The sequence below is a fragment of the Carassius gibelio genome, chromosome B15 (genome assembly GCF_023724105.1).
Source record: "Carassius gibelio isolate Cgi1373 ecotype wild population from Czech Republic chromosome B15, carGib1.2-hapl.c, whole genome shotgun sequence".
Classification (NCBI taxonomy): Eukaryota; Metazoa; Chordata; class Actinopteri; order Cypriniformes; family Cyprinidae; genus Carassius; species Carassius gibelio.
The window spans coordinates 14,493,648-14,517,941 of NC_068410.1; the positions used below are offsets into that span (position 1 = coordinate 14,493,648).

Sequence of the window (24,294 nt, forward strand, 5' to 3'; positions counted from 1 at the left end):
CTCTCTAAGCTTTTTTTTCACTTTCCACTGGGAAGAAATAACTACTATCAAGTCAGAACATCTTTGGAATTCATCATTCTTCAAACACAAAAGAACATGATCACAAGTCACAAAACCAAAAGCCATCACGAGTTTCATCTGAGACTGCATCCGGACACTCGTCAATGACCAAGGCAATGCAAGTAATGTACATTTAACTAAACGAAACTTTAGATCCCATTATAAACGGTGACTCTTTATGTGCACTTGCAGTCTGCCGGACTTACAATGGCTGCCGGGTGTCAGTTAAGTCTATAAGACTGTGCGGTGTACCATTTCTCATTTAAGCATTCGAAAGGGTGCTTGAAAGGGTGCAAGACAGATGTTGTGTAAATGGTGCTTCCAGGATTGGTCACGTCTGAGGCGATTCACATAATGAGATAGCTCAGTCATGTTATCAGAGAACAAGGGTTACGTGAGTAACCTTCAGTTAATCATCATTGAGGTCAAGTGACCAGTCAAATAAACAAATACTGTGTTTGTAAAAGCTAAAAGACATTTGTACACTCTTGTTCTTCACATCCCTTCATGATGGCTTTTTTTCTTGTGTTACTCAAAAGAGTAATATTAATAACATGTGTTCTACTGATTTCTGTCTATCAAGGAACCTCTAGGCCGTAAGTGTTATAACCTTTTTTGTTAATATAACCTATCCTTTCATGTGTGTGTATTTGTATGCATGCTCTTATCTCATAGTAACTATAATTAGTTTCACACATTAAAAGGGGGTTATTAAGCACATGCAGTTTTTCTTTGCAGAATGTTCATGGTGACATTTCCAGGTGTTATAAGATCAGGCTCTGAAGCTAAACTATGTGTAAGCCTTCTGAAACCAGAAGAAAATTTGCAGCTTACTATTTCTCTGGTTTACTTTAACCAGAAGAGAACACTTCTACAGGAGAGGACTGAGAAGGAATTCCACCACTGCCTTGACTTTCAGGCCTGCTATTACATTTATATTATTCATTGAATGATCTGCTAGTTTAAAACAACATATCCATTTACAAATCTACTTTTGTAAATATTGTAGATACAGAAGAATTTGAGTATTTGAGCATTCCATGTAATATTGTTATGAAAAATATGGTTTATCGAGACTGGCAAAACAATAATCAAAGAATCTTTTCAAGTTAAATATTTTAATATCAAATAGATTAATATAAACTAAAAATAATCACTATGATACTGATTTGTAATACAACTGCATGTGATCAACAGGCTCCTAAGTCTGATTCAGTGCAGGAGATCCAAGTGGAAGCTCAAGGGAAAAACACTCAAATGATTGAAAAGAGAAAAGTCAAATTCATGTCATATAATCCACTTACAATAATTCAAACAGATAAACAAATCTACAATCCTGGACAAACTGGTATTTTTTTCTTTATATCCAGCTTCATTGCACTCTGAATACAGTCTGCTTTCATGCTTTGCTGGCCTTAATGTTTTATGTCTTCCGCAATTTTACAGTTCAGTTCAGGATTTTCACAGTGGACCTAAATTTTAAACCAGTTGATGAAACAGTAGGTTGCAATTTTTATGTTTTGGATTTTGGGTAAATATGGCATAATATTGGTCCAATCTTTAGCTGACCTCATTAGTCATGTTTGCATTTCAATGTGTTCAAAAATATACAGGACCTGAAATGCACTTTCAGACTTGGACCTCAGAGTAAACAGCCGCAGGTTAAAATTTAATATCTGATCAATGAGTGTTATGCAAACCATGACTAATGTTATGCGTTTTCATCCACAGTACAAACTCATAACAGTGCAGGTAAACTTCTTTATTTGTTTTCCCCTTTTAAACAACACATTTCCCTGCATAAATGTTCCCGTTATTGCCATGTTGGTTGTCTTCAGTGCCTTCTCATATACTGTAAGCAGGATAATCGAATGAACCGGATTAATCAGTGGATTAATGCCACATCAACCCATGGCAAGATTCTGCAACTATCCCATATGTTGAATCAAGAGGCACCTGTTGGTTCATACGAGCTTTTTGTAGAGACTAGCAAACAAACAATTACAAAAAAAATTCTTGTTAAGGAGTATGGTGAGTAATAGCTTACTTTTACAGTATGATCTATAAAATAAAGGTTCCCCTTCAGTTGGTCACTTTCGACGTCATGTCATGACCGATGAATTGGGAATCTCGCCAGTGAGACCAATCTACTTTGAGTGTAAACTAAATGAGCCAATGCACATTGACATGCAATATTTGCATCTGCTACATCCTGCAGTGTGGGTATGAATAGGCAGCAGGTGCAATGTAATACATTTTCAGAAGGCAATTCCACTCTCTCCGGGTATGGTAGCACTGTCTAAATAAGACCCAGAGATGATGGCTAGGCTTTCCCAGGCTGCCAAGAGGGCAGGCTCATGTGTAAACCTAAACCGTGTTTTGTAGCAATCCGTGTGCAAAGGATCACTTTTCTCGGGATGGAGCTGCATTCGGTCGAACAGACAGCACACCTCACAGAGGAATGTGCTTAGTCAGTGTTGAGCTGCTTGAATTCGTTCAAGGACAGGTCAGCAGTGCTACTGAAATTTTCCCCTGAAAAAGGCAGACCAGGTCCTAGCTTTGCTCTGCCTGTCTGCACTCTGCGACTGTTCATGGACGTAACACAGAGCTTTAGCACTTCAGAGCAGCTCTTTGTCTGTTACAGAAGCCACCAGAAAAGGAAGGCTGTCTCCAAGCAGAGGATGGCCAACTGGATAATGGATGCTGTCACCTTGGCTTACCAAGCACAAGGCGTGCCCTTAATACTCATGTTGCAAGCTCACTCTACCCAGAGTATTTCATCTTCCTGGGCACTGGCACATTGTGCCTCACTGACAGAAGTTTGTAGGACTGCAAGCTGGATGACCCTTAACATGTTTGCTAGATTCTATAGCCTTCGTGTTGAGCTGGTATCATCCCATGTTCTCACCTCGAACAGGTAGAAGCACCAAGAGTAAAATCACCACTTTCCTTGTAAAGTCTCAAGGAGTGGATTATGCAGGAAGAGCAGTGATTGACCTTCTCTGCACAATACCTTTCCCATTTATATCAGAAGGCTTAGACAGAGCACTGGAAGGGGCAGCATCAGTGGCACTTTGATAGGAATTCCCAATTCATCAGTCATGACGTGAGATATAAAGTGACAAACTTGACTAACCTTCATTTCTTGAAGGAGGGAACAAAGAATTCACGTCCTGTCACCACAGCTGCTGGACCACTACTAAGTCACCAGGTTGTGGGCTTGGCTCCTCAGTGAAAACCATATTATGCATTTCACCTGCTGCATATTTATACCCATGCTGCAGCACAGCATTCAGATGCAAATATAACATGAAGTCTGAAGCAGATTGGTCTCTCTGGCGAGATTCCGAACTCATTGGTCACGAAATGACGGCTCCGTTCCCTCCTTCATGGAATGAGGGTTACACAAGTAACAACGATTTTCCATAAATGGGGTTTTCACAATGCTCCCATAGATCAAGGGTCCTGAAACAGTTTGGTGTCAACCCGTGTTTACAATGCTATAGTACCATTTTATTGTTCCCACAGTTTAAAGTTCACAGTGTGGCAAAACAGAGAAACTCTACACACAAGCACTTCAGGGGAATAGAGACTTTATTTTTTGGTTTATTACTCTGAATCAGTTTTATTGGCTTTTGTTCTTTGCTAAAATTGCTAACATCACAACTTATTCTATGATTTAGTTCTTCCGAAATTTGAAGTGAAATTATACAAGCCGAAGACAGTGAGAGCGAATGAAGAGGAAGTAAAGCTGGGGGTATGTGGGAGGTGAGGTGATATGAGCATAAAATATGAACACCTTTTGTTAAGCAGGAATATCAGTTAATATACAGTATGTCTTCAACAGGTACACCCATGGACATCCTGTACAAGGTAGTGTGAAGATGGGACTCTGCAAAACCGTTCCATTGTATGCCCCTCAGTATCAAACTCCACTCTGTGTTAATAGGTCAGCATTAGTAAGTATGACTAAATGTGTTTATTATTATTATTATTATTATTATTATTATTATTATTATTATTATTATTATTATTAACTGCTAGTAATTATTTCTGAATTATTTTTTTCCTAGCTGAATGAGACTGGCTGTGTCTCCGAGATGTTTCCCATGTCAGTCTTTATCAAAAGATCGGAGATGTATAACAGGGAACAGTCTCTTGATTTTACTGCATCAGTAACTGAGGAGGGAACAGGTGTGTATGCTGTAACAGACTGATGCAACTGATCACTGATAAATCAAAAAACAAAAACAGTATCATAGATATTAAACTAATACTTGCTTATACATATATATATATATATATATAAAATATGTGTGTGTGTGTGTGCGTGTGTGTGTGTGTGTGTGTGTGTGTGTGTGTGTGTGTGTGTGTGTGTGTGTGTGTGATTAAAATAATGCCCTCCAATTGTTCCTATGATTTCACCATTTTTGGTTTTTCCAGACATCTCTATGGAAAAGACTGAAAATATGATTTTGACCTATACTATTGGTAGCATCAAATTCATTAACCTGCCAGAGTTCTTTGAAAAAGGATCAGTCATACAAGCAAAGGTGTACTGTTCCTTTGAATTTTAATTACATGAATTACTTGCAAATATTAGTAATTGCATTACAGTGTTAACTACATTTTATTAGAATAAATCAAATACAAGATTTAAATAAAATATTAATTGAATAAAAATAGGTGGTTGCTATGTTAATAAAATGTATATTTGACTGCCGTATATCCTTGATGAGGTTCTGTTTTTCCAAAAGGTTAAAGTTGAGCTCTCCAAAGGAACCCCAATTCCTTACTTTAAGGTTGTTGTTCATCATGGCCTGTCTATTCCTCAAGAAATTACCACAGACATCAATGGGTTGGCCCATTTCACAATTAATACATCCCTTACAATAACTACATATATGCATGTATCGGTAAGCTTATCAGTTTTATGTGTGGACAGTATGTGATGATTTGTATTTAGACCAATCTATAATAGATGAATTCAAGCATAGTACTGCTGAAATAAATGTTTCACCTATGTTTGCAGTTGTAATATGTATTATTCACCAGTGCAAATCTTAAGCGTTCAGTTATTTCTGCATTTAGTTTAGTCAGTTGCAGCTTGTTTTTCTGACCATGTGTTTAATTGATCTACTTCTGACAGGCACATGCTTCATCAAACAGTCAGTTTAGTTCTTCATACCATTTTGATTCTGCACACAAAACTCTGCAAATAAAACCCAAAGAAGGCCCAGAAAAAGTGAGTCAGCTGGTTATAAAGGCTCTAGAGGAACCGCTGAAATGTGAGGAGGAGATCTCAATAACCGTGCAGTACACTATTGCTGGAGAGACTGTTGAAAGTGGTTCTGTTACCATAGTCTACCTGGTGGGTGCAGAAACTAAACTCAACACTGCACGTTTTTTTTTTGTTTACCCATTTTATTCACTGGATTTTTTCTTTTTTTTCCTTTCAGGTTTCATCCAGAGAAGAGATAGTACACCAAGGCTATGAAAATGTTAAGGTGAAAAGCTCTGATGGAGTGGTGGAGGGAGAAGTGATGTTTAAAGTCCCTGTTCATGTCCGGATGGCTCCTAAGATGGAGTTTCTTGCGTACTGTGTGCTGCCCAGTGAAACTGTACTAGCTGCTTCCAGAACATTTCAAACTGAGAAATGCTTTGAAAACAAGGTATGCTGGCTGAGTCCATTACAATTACAGTGGTGACTGCATGTATGTAAAGATAATGTACAGTCATTGAGTATATTTTGTGTAATAACCAGCTGACTGTACATTATCCCACCTTTTACATGGCTACACACTAAATTAATATACTGTATGTGTGGGATAAAATGTTGAAATACAGTACTTCTAGAATTTATCTATATAAAGGCTTTTCAATAAATTAGAATGCTGAGGAAAAGTTAATTTATTTCAGTAATTCTACTCAAATTGTGAAACTCATGTTTTAAATAAATTAAATGCACACAGACTGGAGTAGTCTAAGTCTTTGGTTCTTTTAATTGTGATGATTTTGGCTCACATTTAACAAACACACCAATTCACAATCTCAGCAAATTAGAATATGATGACATGAATCAGCTAATCAATTCAAAACATCTGCAAAGGCTTCCTGAGCCCTCAAAATGGTCTCTGACTGTCATTGACACACTTCACAAGGAGTGCAAGTCACCAAAATTCATTGCCAAAGAAGCTGGCTGTTCACAGAGTGCCGTATCCAAGCATGTTAACAGAACACTGAGTGCAACGAAAAAGTGAGGAGGAAAAAGATGCACGACCAACCGAGAGAACGTCAACCTTATGAGGATTGTCAAGCAAAATGGATTCAAGAATTTTAGAGAACTTCACAAGGAATGGACTGAGGCTGGGGTCAAGTCATCAAGAGCCACCACACTCAGACGTGTCAAGGAATCTGACTACATTTGTCGTATTCCTCTAGTTTGGCCACTCCTGTACCACAGACAAAGTCAGATGTCCTGGGCTAGGGAGAAGAAATGGACTGTTTCCATTGGTCCAAAGTGCTTTTTTCAGATGATAGCAAGTTTTGTATTTCATTTGGAAGCCAAGGTCCTAGAGTCTGAAGGAAGGGTGGAGAAGCTCATGCACGTCCTGATTTTGCCAAGTCCGATGTGTTCCTAGGTCAACATATTTTGTTGACCCTGGAACAACATTTTACTCCAAAAATATATTCTTAACCATATCCCTACACCTAAACCTAACCTTAACCATGAGTAATCCCTAAAATCAGAGGAAATGATAGATGAATGACACTGATGTACAAGCACCAAACACTGATTTTAAGCATAAACTTCACAAAATCTATAAACTGGTTCTTCAAATCTGATTGGTTAATCACAATGTTGTTCCAGGGTCAACAACGATGTTGTCCCAGGAACATGTCTCACTTGGTAAAATCAGGTTAGGCAGAAGCTCATAGCCCAGGTTGCTTGAAGTCCAGTGTTAAGTTTCCACAGTCTGTGATGATTTGGGGTGCAGTGTCATCTGCTGGTGTTGTTCCATTGTGTTTTATGAAAACCAAAGTCACTGCACTTGTTAACCAAGAAATCTTGCAGCACTTCATGCTTCCTTCTGCTGACCAGCTGTTTGAAGATGCTGATTTCATTTTCTGGCACCTACCCATACTAGCAAAAGCACCAAAAGTTGGTTAAATGACCATGGTGTTGGTATGCTTGACTGGCCAGCAAACTTACCAGACCTGAACCCCAGGGAGAATCTATGGGCTGTTGTCAAGAGGAAGATGAGAAACAAGAGACCAACCAATGCAGATGAGCTGAAGGCCACTGTCAAAGAAACCTGGGCTTCCAGACCACCTCAGCAGTGCCACAAACTGATCATCTCCATGCCACGCTGAATTGAGGCATGAGGCATTTAGTATTGATTACATGTACAGTAAATGAACCGTAGTAGTAATTATTAATGTGTTGTAGTATGTAGTAATAATTGGTTGAAATACTTTGATTTTGTTTTAAAATTAAAGACTGGACCACTGTGTGTCACAGGTGTCACTGCGGTTTTCTCCGAGTACAGCTGTCCCTGGTGAAGAAAACATTCTCCAGATCTCAGCTCAGCCTGGTTCACTGTGCGGACTTAGTGCTGTAGATCAGAGCGTCCGGATTCTAGAGTCCGGAAAACATCTAGATGCTGAAAAAGTAATTTAAGTTTCAGACCTATCTTCAGACCTGTCACTTTTCACAATGAAATAACAAATTCACTGTATTTCTGCCATCCTTCTGTAGATTTTTAAGCTGTTGCCAATCAGGCTTTTTCCAAATAACATTGAAGACGAAGAGGATTGTTTAAATATTAGATCCATAAGAAAGCCCCGGTATCTCCCTCCTTCACCTCCCTATAGTTCATATAGACGGTTATCCCCATACTATGACCTTTCAGAGAGGACAGCAGATGCTGTCTATAATACATTCAGGGTAAGTGTTTAAAACCTTTTTGGTTTGAGGAACGTGTGTTATTTGAAAGGTTCATTGTGATTAATATTTGGGTCAAAGAAAGTGTGCAGTCAGATGCAGCTAAAATACTTTTTTAGTAACATATTCTGTCTCTAATCTTTTTACATTGTCATCTGGATAAGAACATGGGGCTGAAGGTGGCAACAAATTTGATCATTAGAATGCCGTCTTGTATTAAAATCAAAGATGTAGTTTATCACAGAATGGAACTGTGCAACAGTAAGAAATCTGTTTATTTTTCTTCCTCTTCTCTTTTTATGTGTATGCACCATGGACATTTTCTAAAAATAAAGTGTAATAATAAATGTTCTGTTGAATTCCAGGATATGGTTTTATGGATTTTGGTTGCCCTCAAGTTGAAGGTTTGCCAGGTCTGCCGGGTCCCATGGGTCCCATGGGTCCGCCAGGTCAGCCGGGTCCAATGGGTCCAATGGGTCCAATGGGTCCAATGGGTCCAATAGGTCGAGGAGGTTCAGCTGGAGGTCAGGAATATGATTTCTCCCTGTTTATATATATTTACTTCTTCTCTCTCTCTCTCTCTCTCTCTCTCTCTCTCTCTCTCTCTCTCTCTCTCTCTCTCTGAGAAGCATGACCCTCATCTCAAAATGGCAAAAAACAATTACTAAAACTCTAAAACGGTGCATTTTCAAATCTATGCATATTTGATACACGGATTGCTTCTGACTGCACTGTGGCAACATATAGCCTAGCAGTTGTGTAAGGGACACCCTTAGCATCTCAAGTTCAAAATGAACACTTGTCAAGCACCAGACACTACTAAAAATTACTTGTGGCTAGTATATGAAACCAGTTAGGGCAATTGTGAAATTGCAAGGACATCATTTTAATTCCATAAATGTGAAATTAAAACTAGGGCTGGTAAGCGATTAAAATGTTTAAAAATCGAATGAATTACATGATGTGGTGATTAATTAATCAAATTAATCGCACATCAAATTTGGAGAAATTATTTACAAAAGATAATTTAAAGTAATTTTTGTGTAAAGAATCAGGCAATACAAAAAGTAGGTTCAGCAAGAAATTTTTAGAAATTTTAGAAATGTATTCCTCTATAGCCTACTCTTTTGGACCACGTGAGTAAATGATGACAGAATTGTCATTTTTGGTTGCGTGAACTATAACTTTAATTATATATTTTCTTAATTTTATTATTACTACTATGAAAATATGAAATTATTTAATGAAATGATACTCTAAATTAAAATAAAACTAAAATAGCCAGTAGGTGTTGGTAAAGTCATCGAGTCATTTATTCATTCACTTGATTCGTTCAAATGGCTGATTCATTCAGGAGTGAAGTAAAGTGTTCTTTATGTACAGTATGGTTCGTTTAATCATTAGGCTTGTTCAGTTTGAAGCGTCATGACCATCAGACCAATCAGTGTGTGACATCAAAGTACCGCAAGAGCTTAGAGAGCAGACAACTCCTTGTGCTTTTGAATCGCTCTCGCGGTACTTTGATGTAAAACACTGATTGGTCTGTGCAGCACCACTTCAAAGCCAAATCATATGCCAATGGTTCAACGCACGAAATGGTTCACCAAATTCGTTCAAAACATAGATTAAGAAATGAAATGCGGCTGTGGGTTGCTCGGAGATAAACAGTTCTACTCTGTCTTTATCTTCTGTTTGGCAAAATAAAGCAAAGCAGACAACATTGAGTCTGAAATAACACAATATTAACTTCATAATGAACTGTTGTGATGAGTGTCACATTTGCACTAGTGTGATATTGCGCTTAGCCTACAGCTCGTGAGATATTTCTTAATTATGTAATGTAAATATGAGACACAATCTCAAACTGGCATTTTGCCCCATATCTTGAATTTTTGGGATATTCTCTAGGCTCCATGAGGCATAGAGTTGTTGCCCTGTATCATATTAGTCATCAATCGACTGTATGAAATGGCACATGATACACACAGGTCTGGGGCGGAGCAACTGTGTTAAATAGCCTTTATATAAACATCATATAATAGTGTCACTATATATATATATATATATATATATATATATATATATATATATATATATATATATATATATATATATATATAATAAAAAGCTTAATCAACTATTTAAAATAGTATTTTTTTATAATTATTTAAATAATTAACGAAATATAGACAAAGCAGAACCCCAGTAAAATACATTCATCTGAAATTCTTTGTCTATGATTTACATAGCATTTGAATATTTACTTGCCCAGATTTTAATTGATTCTAATTAATGTCATCAAAGCAAAACTATGAATTCAAAGTGAATGACCTAGCTTATATATTATTATCCTATAAGCTATAATTAAAAAATAATAATAATAAAATACCCCTCACCGAAAACTACTCACAGAATGTGCTTTTAGTTTTAATTTTGCAGTGATAAAATACTCGATGGCTCGAAAATTCATCTTATGAGATACACTAGCTTAAAGATAAGTTTAATACACAAGTCATATAAAATTATAGTTAGCTGGGTTTGCCGTTAATGTTCTAAGCCATTTTCTAAAATTTTAGTGAGAATAGTATAGAAATGTGGTTTTCTACATTTAGAAAGCAAAAATTAAGACTAATAAATAATAGGATTGTTTTTCCTGTAAAATACAACAACAACAGTAATAATAAGAATAATAATTAATTACAGTTCATAATGGAGTGATTCAGAATTTCCTTGTTTATTTGTTTATTTATTTATTTTATTTTATTATTTTTTTTTTTTATTATTAATGGTCAATTTCATGGATCTGAAACATCCCAGGCACAGAAACTGAAAACACACCTGAAGAAATTCCTGAAGAAACCATTCGCACATTCTTCCCAGAAACTTGGATCTGGGAACTTGTTGAGATGGGGTGAGTGAATGATGGGTTAGATGTCTGAAGGTGCTACCCACCAACTTAAAATATTTTTGGTACTTGATTGGTATAAGTCATGTTCATAAATTTATCTTCAGGGACTCTGGATCAGCTCAGGTTCCTGTCACGGTTCCTGACACCATCACCTCTTGGAAGACGGAGGCCTTCTGTCTGTCCTCCAAAGGTCTGGGTCTGGCTCCTCCTGCTCAGCTGACAGTTTTCCAGCCCTTCTTCCTGGAGCTCTCTCTGCCTTACTCCATCATCCGTGGGGAGATCTTTGAGCTGAAGGCCACTGTCTTCAACTATCTGTCCAAATGCATCAAGGTGTGACTTCAGACTCAGTGCCCTATTTTAACGATCCAAATGCAAAGTGTAAGGCGCACGGCGCACCCAGGCGCAGGCGCATGATCTAAACGGGTTGTCCCTATTCTCTTAATGAGTAATGGGTGTTTTGGGGCATAACGTGCAATAAACCAATCAGAGTCTGGTCTTCTATTCCCTGTAAGACCCAGTTGTGCTTTACACGGCAGAATTTGGCAAGCGCAAAGATAGAGCGCGTCTCCAAGATGAAACTGAGCTGCTCGTGTACGAGCAAATAGCCTAATTGTGATACATGTGATGATTATCCATTATGATATTTAGGCATTTATATATATATATATATATATATATATATATATATATATATATATATATATATATATATATATATATATATATATATATATTCAATTAGCCTACAAAAAAATCTTATGCATTGCAATCCTTTAATTTTTAATATTTGGCATGATGAGCACAAATGCAAAAATGAGCACAAATGCATTTGCTAATTAAATGACGTGGCGATGGATGGGAAAATGCGAATGCTTGCATTTGCACTGCGCCTTGTGTCGCATTGTGCCGGGTGTATTATAGGGCCCTCAGTCTTATCCAATCATATCAAATATGGCAAAAAAAAGAATCAGCTGGTCAATAGGGGGCGCCACCCCGATTAATTTAGCCAAGGAAAAAGCCTACTTCACCATGTTAAAACTAAGTTAAATATATTGCAAAAAAATGATGAAATTGCATTATTCATTCATACTATTGAAATACCATTGTGTATGAAATGTGCTAGATAAATAAACTTGCCAACAGGTTGTAATGTTAGCACCTTTTAAAAATCAAAAATCAGAACTGTATTTCGAGCACCAATTCCGAGTATGGGTTACCATACTTGGCTAATGTCATGACTTTCACTTAAATTTTTTCACAAATGTTGTCTACTAGGTCTGAGTGTCTGAGTTCTGATTGGCTTGTTTCAGACGGTCCGCTCTGAGCCCCAGACCAGATCATTCAGTTATGCCTGACAACTTGGCAAATATATTGTCAATACCATTAAATTTAAGATTTAAAAAAAAGAAAGAAAGTTATGGTCTATAAGTAATTAGGAGATCACAGTTTTTGCTTATTAATATATTGGGCTTTTTTAAGTCAAATTATTGAACTATTTTCACAGACTTTAAACTAAGATCTTGAAGATTTACTATCCTATGCTTTTTTTTTTTTTTTTTTTTTTTTTTTTGGAATGATTATAAATGTTTAGTGATTACTTTACTGATAATACACCCATATTAAGATACACTGATTTGGTATCTTATTTTCTGCTTTAACATTAGAATTTTCAACTTCCACTTTTAAGCATTAATGATTCATTATGGACCCTTTTCACATGACTGTGACGACGCATTTCAATTCATGGAAGTTTATATATATATATATATATATATATATATATATATATATATATATATATATATATATATATATATATATATATATATATATATATATATATAACACCATAATTTGTATTATATCACCTTTGCATCAAATTACAAATAAACTAGTTAAGGCTCATGTGAGGGTGTTTCTAATGTAGCATCTAATGGAGAGACGGTAAATTTAACATCATTCTCTCTTCTGCGTTATCAGTCTCTCTTTTAATTGTTTTTTTCTTTTTTGAAAATAGTGAAAACACTATTGTGGTCTGTGGAGTTTTTCTTTTGCTATTTGAGCAAATGTGAATACAAAATTATATTTGTGGTATTCCTATTTGCTGCTCTTCAAATTAATCCAACCATGATGACTTCCACTGCTGAGAATTCCGGAAATATGAAAAGGGTCCATTATGTCACTTGTTAAATGGTTATTTAACCATTTCATTCCTTAATTGCATTGCCATTGTGATTCAGTTTTTTGTGCCTTCCAAAATATTTTTTTGCATCAGCTGTCCCTGCCACTAATCGTGTGTGTTTGATTGACAGGTTAAAGTGACTCCAGCTCCTTCCTCAGACTACACTCTCAAAGCCTCCTCTGAAGAACAGTATTCATCCTGTCTGTGTGCTAATGGAAGAAAAACCTTTAAATGGATTCTCACTCCTTCTGTTCTTGGTGAGTTTTCCAGTCTGAATCATTGTTTCTCTGTGTTTGTGTATGTTTGTATCTTCACGTACATGTCTTGTGTTGTAGGAGTCTTGAATATTACAGTCAGTGCAGAGGCTGAGTCGTCCCAGACTGTGTGTGACAATGAGATTGTGAGCGTGCCAGAGAGAGGACGCATTGACACAGTCACACAAAGCTTGCGTGTAAATGTGGGTAAAAACATATTATGCAAAAACAATGCATAAATGCAAGTTACACTGAGCAAAATTATAAATGCAATAATTTTGTTTTTGCTGAACTCAAAGGGCCCTATAATACACCGGCACAATGCGATGCAAGGTGCAGTGCAAGTGTGTTTGCTAGTTTCAGTCCGGCGCCGTTCGCATTTTCCCATCCAGCGCCACGTCTTTTAATTAGCAAATGCATTTGCACTAATTTTTGCGCCCATGGGCATGCTGGTCTTTGAATGCACAGAGATACCATGACAAGGTCCTGAGGCCCATTGTTGTGCCATTTATCTACCATCATTATCACCTCATGTTGCAGCATGATAATGCACGGCCCCAATGCAAGGATCTATACACAATTCCTGAAAGCTGAAAACATCCCAGTTCTTGCATAGTCAGCATATTCAACGGACCTGTCACCCATTGAGCATGTTTGGGATGCTCTGGATAGGCATATACAACAGTGTGTTCCAGTTCCTGCCAATATCCAGCAACTTCACACAGCCATTGAAGAGGAGTGGAACAACATTGCAATCAACAACAAGATCTACTCTATATGAAGGAGATGTGTTGCACTGTGTGAGGCAAATGGTGGTCACACCAGATAATGACTGGTTTTTGTACCTCCCTAACCCCCCAATACAGTAAAGCTGCACATTTTATAGTGGCCTTTAATTGTGGCCAGCCTTATGCATACCTGTGCAATATTCATGGTGTTTAATCAACATCTTGATATGCCACACCTGTGCGATGAATGGATTCTTTCGAAAAAGAATCCAAAGGAGAAATGCTCACTAACACAGATTTAGACAGATTTGTGAACAATATTTTGAGAGAAATAAGCCTTTTGTGTACATAGAAAAATTCTAAGATCTTTGAGTTCAGCTCATGAAAAATGGGGACAAAAACAAAAGTGTTGCGTTTATTAATTTTGTTCAGTGTCTGTTATCTAAAACTCATCCTTTATATTGCAGTTAAAGTCCAAAAAAGCTAAACTGTGCTAACATTAACCTATGTTCCTCAGGCTGAAGGAATTGAAAAGACTAACAGCCACAGCTGGCTGCTTTGTCCCAAAGGTAATATTTGTGAACTTTTATGCCATATACAATGTTTCAAAAAGATCATTTTAAATCTGCTTCCAACTTTATGAATTGCTTCTGTGCCTCCATTTACAGGGCAAAACCTCTCAGAGGAAGTAGAGCTGACATTTCCCAAAAATATGATAGCGGGATCAGGAAGAGCTACTGTTTCAGTGCTTGGTGAAGAAAAAAAAGCCATAACTTAAAATCAATACTGTCTTGTAAATATTTTTAATGTAGAAATGTACAATCATCATCTTGCAGGAGACATATTGGGTCTTGCACTGAGGAATCTTGATGGATTACTACGGATGCCGTACGGCTGTGGAGAACAAAACATTGCAGTTCTTTCTCCCAATATTTACATTCTGCAGTATCTGGAAAACACGGAACAGCTCACCTCAGCCATCCGAGAGAGAGCCACCGGCTTCCTTAAGAGCGGTGAGATGACAATCACAATAATTTAATTCTGCTTAAAATGTTTTTCAGTACATTTGAGGAAAATAATCTGATCCAAAATATTGATCAGGGTACCAAAGACAACTCAACTATGAGAACTCGGATGGATCATATACTACATTTAAAAAGGGAGAAGGAAATACATGGTATGAACTGTTTTAACCTCATAGATTAACCATTGCACAAAACCCAAATGTCCAGCAATTAATATTTTTTCAAATGGAAATATTGTAATAAAATCTAGAATTACAAAAATCTTTGTAGTCTTGTTTTGAGTCTGAATTAATGTATTAAATTTAATTTAACTAACAGGCTGACCGCATTTGTGCTGAGGACTTTTGGGAAAGCACAGCGGTACATCTTTATTGACCCCCAAAAAATTCAGAATATAAAGCAATGGCTGATACGCCACCAAAGACCAGCCGGTTTATATGAGACCAGGGGAAAACTCTTCAATAACAGAATGAAGGTAAAACAAATTGCAAAGTATATGAGAAGTGTTTATTTATGTTCATTATAAATCAATTAACATTTGTTTTCTGTGGAAAAAAAAAATCAATCAATTTAATCACTGAAAATATCTAAACATTCTTAAAACAAGATATTTATTTAAGATACAAATTGTAAATGTAATTTGTTTTCAAAGAATATGTTTTTAATGAAGAGCATTCTTATCCCATAGTATAAAATAAAATATATTCAAGTTCAAGTTTGGTTGTCTTGTTATAAAAAGCCAAAATTGCTTATTTAAAAATTTACATTTTGATAAAAGATGCCTTTATTTGCTATCTGTGTTTTTTAGGGTGGTGTAAGTGACAATGTGACCATAACTGCCTATATAACTGCATCACTTCTCGAGCTGAACACATCCGTTACGGTCAGTACAGTCTACATGTTTTCAAGCATAAACTGCACTATTTTATAAAGCTCTTATCTTCAACTGTTTCTGTTGTAGGATCCTTCTGTGAGCAAAGGTCTGTCATACTTAAAGCGTTTTGTTGGTGATAACCGAAACACTTACACCACTGCTCTGCTCGCCTACACTTTCAGTCTGGCTAGAGACAAAGTGACTCGAGACTATCTTTTAAAAAAGCTTATGGACATTGGGATTTCAGAAGGTAAGGGATCTGTAATAAGTTATGCTTGTCACACTTTGAAGTGTAAATCTCATTTATCATGGATCCCAAATCTTTTTTAAAGGGTCTCATCTCCACTGGTCTCAGTCTGCTTCTGCTGATGACTCTGATTCTCTGGCAGTGGAGATCAGCTCATATGTGCTGCTAGCTGTTCTCTCTGCTGATTCACTCACTACAGCTGATCTGGGCTTTGCTAACAGGATTGTCAGCTGGCTTGTGAAGCAGCAGAATGCCTATGGAGGATTCTCCTCCACACAGGTGACTCAAACTACTCAAATCAAACACATAACTGACAGCAAGTTTGTTTCTCGCTGTCTTTCAGATGACCTTGTACTGTTACATAGGGCTGGGCGATATGGAAATCAACTTGAAAATGTAACTACAATATGATTCTCAAAAGTCAAGGTAATTTAAATAAAATATGACTGAAGTGACTATTAGTAACCACAATGAACAGCAGCTTTCAGTCTGTCACCGTGATGAAATCTAATATATGAAAACATGAAATATCAGAGATACAGTAGTATTATATTATAGTATTCTAATAATGCAGTGCAAGTTAAGAAAAGTTCAACTCCATCTTCTTGCATTTTTTTCATATTCTACTGCCCGCGTCACATCTTTGTCAACACAGAAGTGCATTCTGTGTGAATGGTGCCTAGCGATATGAACATGTCACACGTGAGCGGTTAATCACATGCGCTGACATGCTGTGGGATCATTTTTTTATCTTTACAGTTTTCATTGGCATATCGTCAAAGAGTCTAATTCGAACTTTTGATAAAAAAGAATCATGGCAAAAAATTCATTTTTAATTAATCGATAAAATTACATTACAATGTTAACTAGAGTTGGTCATCACCAAGTGCCTTATGATATGAGACAAGTCAAGATTCAGTGTCTGTCTGTAGCAAACATGAGAAGTCTGAATCGGTATCAGTATCTCATTATCTTCACAATGTCTCGTAGAAGAGCATAGACAACACTGAGAAATGCATGTTTAGCTAATTTACACATGCTACTGCTTTATATCAGTAAACTAAATTAATGCTGCATCAGTGATGTGCTGTGTGAACAACAAGAACTGCATTATTTTGTGGTTTAAAGTGGTCATATGACGTTTGCTAAAATGAATATTATTTGATGTATTTGGTGTAATGTAATGTGTTTATGTGGTTTAAGGTTCAAAAACACATTATTTTCCATATAATGTACATTTATTGTTGCTCCTCTATGACCTACCTTTCTGGGATGCGTAGATATTTACAAAGCTCATCGTTCTGAAAAAGCGAGGAGTACACTGATTCGCCAGCTATCCAGTGCTTGTGATTGGCTAAATGCCTCAAGCTTGTGACGGAAATTTTACGCCCCTTACCATACTGTGGTGCTGTCTTCCAGCAAGATGTGACAAAACCAATAAAACACATGACAAACGAGGTATTTGTTGTATCCAGAGGGGACAAATTTTTTTATGCGTTGCGTTGCTTATCGCACTGCGTAAACATAAATCCATGTCTGCATTTGTGATCAGAGAAACAACAAACATGCCTACTCTACACTGCTCAAAACTCACGTTTGAATAGTCAGTGATAAATTCTTCAAATATAGAAAAAATTTACTTACAGTACAAGCTGTAAGTCAGAAGCGCCGGACTGTCCTTCCAAAGTTGGAACAGCCTCACTTTATAATAACAACTTTGTTCCACAGACTCATTGTAGGCTACTGGTTCAGGAAACCGTCCTCATTCTCCATAAAATGTGCTACACACATCTGAATATTTGGGTTAAACTGTTCTGGAACAGTGTTATAAATACAACTTAAGCACTGATTTCTAGTTGTGTCCTCTTTTGGAAGGGCAAACAAAATAGTTTCACTTTTACAATGAAACACACAGCATCTTTACAACATGGCCGCAGCTGCAACAGCGAAATAAAAGTTATGCCTTCTTTCTTTTGCGTGAACATTTGGGTGGCATTATGCAAATCTTCATAGACATGTGGGGGTGTGATAGAATGAGCCGTTTTAGCTAAGGAATTGTTGACTCTTAACTTTTATAAAGAATATCTCTTTAGGATTTGAGACTTTAGTCTTTGCAACTTTACAGATCTTCTTTTTGCAACAAGAACTTGTAACACGCCAAAAAGAAAAGAAAAATTTAAATCGCATCATATGAGCCCTTTAATGTATTGGTATAGCTCTACAAAAAAACTGATATGGTTTTCTCATAGTTTCAACTTTCACCAAAAAAGGGTCACACAATATGGTGGAAAACAATTCACAAGATTAATTAAATTAATGCATCAGATCAATTTTCAGTTGTTTTCAGTTAAATTTTAACCTGTTAATTGTCACCCCGTCCCGTAATACTATATTACAATCAAATCTAATCTAATCTTGACAAACTATATATCGTTGGAACGGTCTAAGACTCCCAAATATATATTTTACCAAAATTTTTTGTTAAAAATTATGTAGGAAAAGTAAGAGATGAATTTATGGCAAGAGTGCACCCTCAGAAATTTACATTACAAAAGGAGCTTTGACCTTTGTTTAAAAAATAGACTTCCTCATTGCCTTTTTCTCTATCACATTTTAGAAATCATAAGAAGTTATATATCACTTGAAAACATAAAATCTCAAAATTCATCCTTCAAAACCCATTTTAAAATCAGACATTGCATTACCATGTAAATGGTACATCAAAGTCATGTTACAAAATGTTTTCAGTCATGAATTATAAATATTTAGGTTTGCATCATGCACATTCATGTCTATCTTCAAAAACGTGAGTGACAGTTAACAGGTTAAGCATCATTTTTTCTGGGTGAAGTAAACCATAGATCTGTTGCTAAGGTGATCATTTACACACTGTTGCCCAGCATAAATGACATTCAATGGAAATCTAAACAAAGGTTTAATGAGCAACTTACAAATAAGAACAACATGCAGAAACATGAGAAAGATTAAATTGCAATATTGGGAGATACAGAGCCTTATTTTAAAGATCTAAATGTAAAGTATTAAGCGGAAAAACAGTCTGTGCGGCAGGGCGCATTTTTGGAATGGGTTGTCCTTATTCTCTTAATAAGTAATGGGCATAGCGTTCAATAAACCAACCAGAGTGTCATCTCCCATTCCTTATCGGTATTTACATGGCGGAATTTGTTGGCGGAAAAGCTGAATGCTTCTCAAGCAAAGAAACCAATCATCTATGGGACAAGAAGGAATACACTGACTTATTAAACACACTGATTAAACTGAGGGGTTCAACGAGTGATGTTTTTCTGAAATTACCTGTTAAGTGGCCAGTCAATCTTTCAGTCTTTCAAATAGCTCCGCACGATGAGTCAGTTAATATATATGCGTGTCTATTGACACGATTGTTAAATTTCATTCATCATTATAAGTAGTAACAGGCTGAATTGCCTGATTCTAATTCACGTAATGACTATCCATCATTAAATTTTATATATATGTAGCCTACACAATAATATTCTTACACCGTAATCCTTTTGTTATTTGGCATGTTTGTGTGATGCGCATCCCTGTGTGTAAAAAGCAAAATCAATGCGCACTGTGGACCCTCCCAAAGGCACATTTTCTACAAACACGCTCTTTAAAGGTGCTGTACTGAACTTTTGTAAAAAAAATATTTTTTATGGGTGCAAATGCATTTGCTAATTAAAACGACGGCGCTAGACAGGAAAATGTGACGCCGGACTGAAACTAGCAAACACACTTGCACAGCGCCTTGCGTCACATTGCGCCGGGTCTATGATCGGCCCCATAGTGTGACAACTAAAACCTTTATCATTTTATGCTAGTCTGCAATTAATGATGAACTGCCTCTAACTAAAAGTTGAATGTTTACTATTGTCCTTTTGTCATTATAAACACACTACTTTAAATACCTTTTAAATACTGCAAAGCTGCTTTGACACAATCTGTATTGTTAAAGCACTATATAAATAAAGGTGACTTGACTTGATTGCTGAATAATGGGTAAAAGTCACATTACTGAACACATTTATTTCTCAGGACACAGTGGTGGCTCTTCAGGCTCTGTCTTTGTACGCTACCAAAGTGTTCAGCTCTGACGGCTCCAGCACAGTGACTGTACAGTCAGCAGCAGACACTCACCTCTTTGATGTCAATCAGGACAATAAGTTACTGTACCAGGAGAAGCAGCTGCAGGACGTCCCAGCCAAATACAGCATTGAAGTGAAGGGCTCAGCCTGTGTGTCTCTGCAGGTCTGTGAACTGCAGCAAAACAAATTAAAACCACATTATGACGACAGCTTAAAGAGATGTCCTAATGTTCTGTGACTCTTTTCTAGATGACTCTTTTCTACAATATCCCCACTCCCAAGGATTCTAAGGCATTACAAATCTTTTCTAGGACTGAAGGTCTGTGTCAGAGCGGGAAAGAACAAATTCTGGATGTCGTATTAGATATTATGTAAGAGTGGATTTTAATTTACACCTTAGCTCTCAGCACGTTAGGATTTAATTCTTTAGTTGTTTATTGTAGTATTCTATATTTTTTAACTTTTTGTTATCTGTTCAGTTATACTGGGACACAAGACAGTTCAAACATGGTCATTGTAGATATGAAACTCTTGTCTGGTTTCAAACTAGAGCCCTCTTCCCTGGATGTGGTGAGGCAGTTTAAGTTACCATCCAGGACAGTAAAAGCTATGCATTTCCCCAAATGTTTACTAATATTTTAAGTTTATGCTGTTTTTCCACAGTTAAAGAAAGCAGTGCATCGTGTTGAATCCAAAGACGACCACGTGATCATGTATCTTCAAGAGGTGGGAATGATGACATGTATGGTTTATAATGACAACCAGTGTGATTAAAAACAACTATCAAATCTGTTTTAAAACCTAATAGCACTGATTAATTAAATATAAGTTATAATGAATATATCCATTATGAACAGATCCAAAAGAACATGTTCCTTCGCCAAACACTACGCATTAAACAAATCTTCTCAGTTAAAAACCTCAAGCCGGCTGTTGTAAAAGTCTATGATTATTACCAGACCAGTAAGTCTAAATTACTGAGCACTTATTTACACAAAATTAAGTCTTGGCACCTTTGAAGCTTTTTAAATCTTGTTTGCAGGTGAGCGATCTGAAGCAGAATACTTTAATCACTGTGCCTGAGGAAGGATGCCACAGAAGAGACAACATGTCTTTACACCAATTCAGTGTATAATTTTAGGTTATTAAATTGAATTGGCATGTATAGTTATGTACCTGAAAGCTTTCGTTTTCGTATTGTCTTTTAGGTTCCCAATTATTTCATGCATGATTAGGGCTTTTCATTTGTGTTTTATTATTATAAAGCACACAAATATTGAGATGTATGTAAGCCTTAGCTCATAGAGGCATTATTATTTTAGAGAAATATTATGCTTGTTAGTCATTAACTTTTAATAACACATTATCTTTATAGCAAATATAATTGTTTTGATTGCTGTTTACCTATTCTCTGTTAGTGTCATTATGAATAGATTACTCTATATTTGTGAAAAGAGCAAACAAAGATTGAAAAATGTTCAGTAAATTTGCCCAGTACCCTTTAGTGTTCTTTTAGATGATATCAACTATCAATATCTCCACAACATCACTCAATCAAATAAATATGAAATGAACATCTTTGTCCTGACATTATTTAATATTTTCATACTATATAAAAATATATAATAATATTAGTAAGGCCAGTAAGTTCATGTCCACATCAGTGTTATAGATTTTGTAATTATTTTAATAGTTCCTAGAGGTTTACTTATAACAGTGGTTTTCAACCTGTGGTCCGGTGGTATTGCAGGTGGGCCGCCAATTATTTTCTGTCCATTTCCAGTCCATTCTAGGGCTGTGCGATTAAAAGAAAACGTCCTAAAATCACGATTTGAGCGTGCGCATATGCCTAACTCCAGGTTCACACACTGTCTGTGATGCGCCTTTTTTCTGAGCCAATGTTGACGGATCAGAGCGTTCTCACTGCGGTAAAAGGCTAGAAATAAAAACGTGCGAAAATAATTCATGTCTAACACATGAGCATAGAGTGAATTTGTTAGTGAACAGGATGCAGTTTAAGTGAGAGGAGACACGTTTTAAGTGTGCACACTCTCTCCTCGCAAAGCAGCGTGTATCTGAGCAAGCACGACCGAGATAGGTATAAACGGAGGTCGGAGCCAGCTCCAAATGGGCGGGTCAGCTCCAAATGGGTGGGACTTCAGCTCCAAGTGGGCTGTACAAACCTCCAGAGCCTTTTGATTGGTTTATTTAATGTCATGGGGTTAATGCACGCTGCTAATCCCCCCCTCCCTACAAAAAAAAAAAAAAAAAAAAAAAAAGACAACGTCAATTTCCCAAGGCTTTTCAGCATCAGGAAAGAGGAGTTTGAAGGGGTAAGTCTACTTGTACAACGTATTACAAGTTGCGAAAAAGTGCAGTATCTTGGCGGTTGATGTTTTAGTCTTGACGTAGTTAAATCATGATTACAAGCTCATTGCATTGAAGTTTGAAAATGGGAGGACATTCATGTGCAATTTTTTTTACCTTCAAAACTCATATTTACGATTATTCCGAAAGCACGTTAAGACAGCATTAGCAGCACAGATAAATTACATCTTTATTGTGTCTGTTACCCTTTTGTGCTAAATATTTCTGCAATACATATAGGATTTACGCTGCAGATTACGGACACTGAAGACTAAGCAGGTATTGTTACTAACGTTACGTAAAATATGCAGGCCTATGTATTATAACTGCACTGATATTTAAGCGATCAATAACTATTAATAGATTTAGTACAGTGTTCCATAAGAATGAGTCTTAGTTAAAACTCCTAACTGATAATGCTTGACTTTAACAAAGCTGGTCATTGTTTCAAAACAATTTTTAAATGTTATCTATTTTTATGTGTAACGTTAATCCAAATAATGTAATGCAATTGAAACATTTGGTTTAATTACCAAATTTATTTTTCAATTTAATAATCATAACAGTGGATATATGAGGATAACTGCAGTGTCCACCTCCATGCATTACATATCAACAGGTGTAGAATTAATTTTGTCATTGTAGGAAACACAAACAAACAAAAACATTATGTGTAAACTTTGTGTTACAGAAAGTTCAAGTCTGGGTGGCCAAAAGTTACATTTCGGTGATCTGCTTACCCAAAGGATCACTTTCCTGTAAACTTTTTTTTGTTCTTTATGCATCAAGATGTGTAATTTATTTTTTCTGAAGATTTTTGACTAATGTGTGTGTGTATGTGGGTCTTTGTGTGGATAAATTATGTTCATACTTTAAAGGTGGACATTTGCAACAGCGCTTGTCCCTAAAATTGCTCCAGGGGTATGGTCAGAGACTGTCCTAAATGACAAATGTTGGAATGTAAATGACATTACATTCTGTGGACGTCTCACATAAATGTGCATTGTACTTTAGTTAATGTTAACTTGTCAACAGTAACTAAAGTACAATGCACATTTATGTGCACATTTATGTGCATTGTACTTTAGTTAATGTTAACTTGTCAACAGTGAATTATTTTAGGATGTCATTGGACTGAATGTTTAGTGACTAATGACACTTCATTTCAGTAAAAATATAATCCATAGACTTGGAGTGATAGCAGCTGCAAAGTGTTCAAATGCTGATAAAAATCAAGCAGGTTAAAACCTCAGATTCCTTAAATATCTGTTCTAGAGGACTGTTTGGGGTTGGAAAGATTTTGTTCTGGTTTTGAAGTCTGATGCTTCATTTATTTGTTCAGAAATGCAGTAGAAACATTCATATTGTAAATTGTAATAATATTTTACAATAACTCTTTTCTTTTTGAGGCAGCAGCGGATCTACCCCAATCATCATTAACGGGACCACAGTGAAGAGAGTAAGCATCTTCAAATACCTTCAAATGCCCTGCAAAGAGTAGCAGAGCACATGTCCAGAACATCTCTCCCCTCTCTGCAAGACATCCAAACCAGGAGCTGTAAATCTAGGGCTGTTAAGATCCTGCTACAGTCAGG

The 24,294-nt window shown here is 36.5% G+C and overlaps 1 protein-coding gene across 2 annotated transcripts; it reads left to right on the forward strand.

Annotated features, from left to right (window-relative positions):
* The first annotated feature begins 489 nt into the window (after nt 1-489).
* Nucleotides 490-21,906, forward strand: LOC127972267 (alpha-2-macroglobulin). Of its 2 annotated transcripts, XM_052575660.1 has the most exons (35): nt 490-656; nt 799-979; nt 1,258-1,408; nt 1,507-1,559; nt 1,792-1,812; nt 1,923-2,091; nt 3,744-3,828; nt 3,908-4,019; nt 4,134-4,254; nt 4,504-4,613; nt 4,818-4,976; nt 5,210-5,431; nt 5,520-5,732; nt 7,583-7,732; nt 7,820-8,008; nt 8,170-8,266; nt 8,371-8,529; nt 10,823-10,916; nt 11,018-11,243; nt 13,226-13,352; nt 13,431-13,552; nt 14,595-14,646; nt 14,746-14,829; nt 14,914-15,090; nt 15,179-15,254; nt 15,421-15,577; nt 15,911-15,985; nt 16,064-16,226; nt 16,309-16,502; nt 20,283-20,495; nt 20,582-20,703; nt 20,812-20,902; nt 20,996-21,058; nt 21,190-21,295; nt 21,375-21,906. In XM_052575660.1, the coding sequence occupies exons 1-35, from the start codon at nt 568-570 to the stop codon at nt 21,413-21,415; spliced, it is 4,464 nt and encodes a 1,487-aa protein (XP_052431620.1). In that variant the 5' UTR covers nt 490-567; the 3' UTR covers nt 21,416-21,906. The 2 variants fall into 2 exon arrangements, with proteins under 2 accessions (XP_052431620.1, XP_052431621.1); XM_052575661.1 differs by lacking the exons at nt 20,582-20,703; nt 20,812-20,902; nt 20,996-21,058; nt 21,190-21,295; nt 21,375-21,906 and adding an exon at nt 16,589-16,649 and having other exon boundaries at nt 20,283-20,432.
* Nucleotides 21,907-24,294: the final 2,388 nt, after the last annotated feature.

Excerpts from the sequence above, each read along its gene's own strand:
- LOC127972267 (XM_052575660.1), top strand. The coding sequence starts at position 568 with ATGATGGCTTTTTTTCTTGTGTTACTCAAAAGAGTAATATTAATAACA. Across the intron at positions 15,578-15,910 it reads TCTTCAATAACAGAATGAAG|GGTGGTGTAAGTGACAATGT; the intron begins GTAAAACAAATT and ends TGTGTTTTTTAG. Across the intron at positions 16,503-20,282 it reads GAGGATTCTCCTCCACACAG|GACACAGTGGTGGCTCTTCA; the intron begins GTGACTCAAACT and ends TTTATTTCTCAG.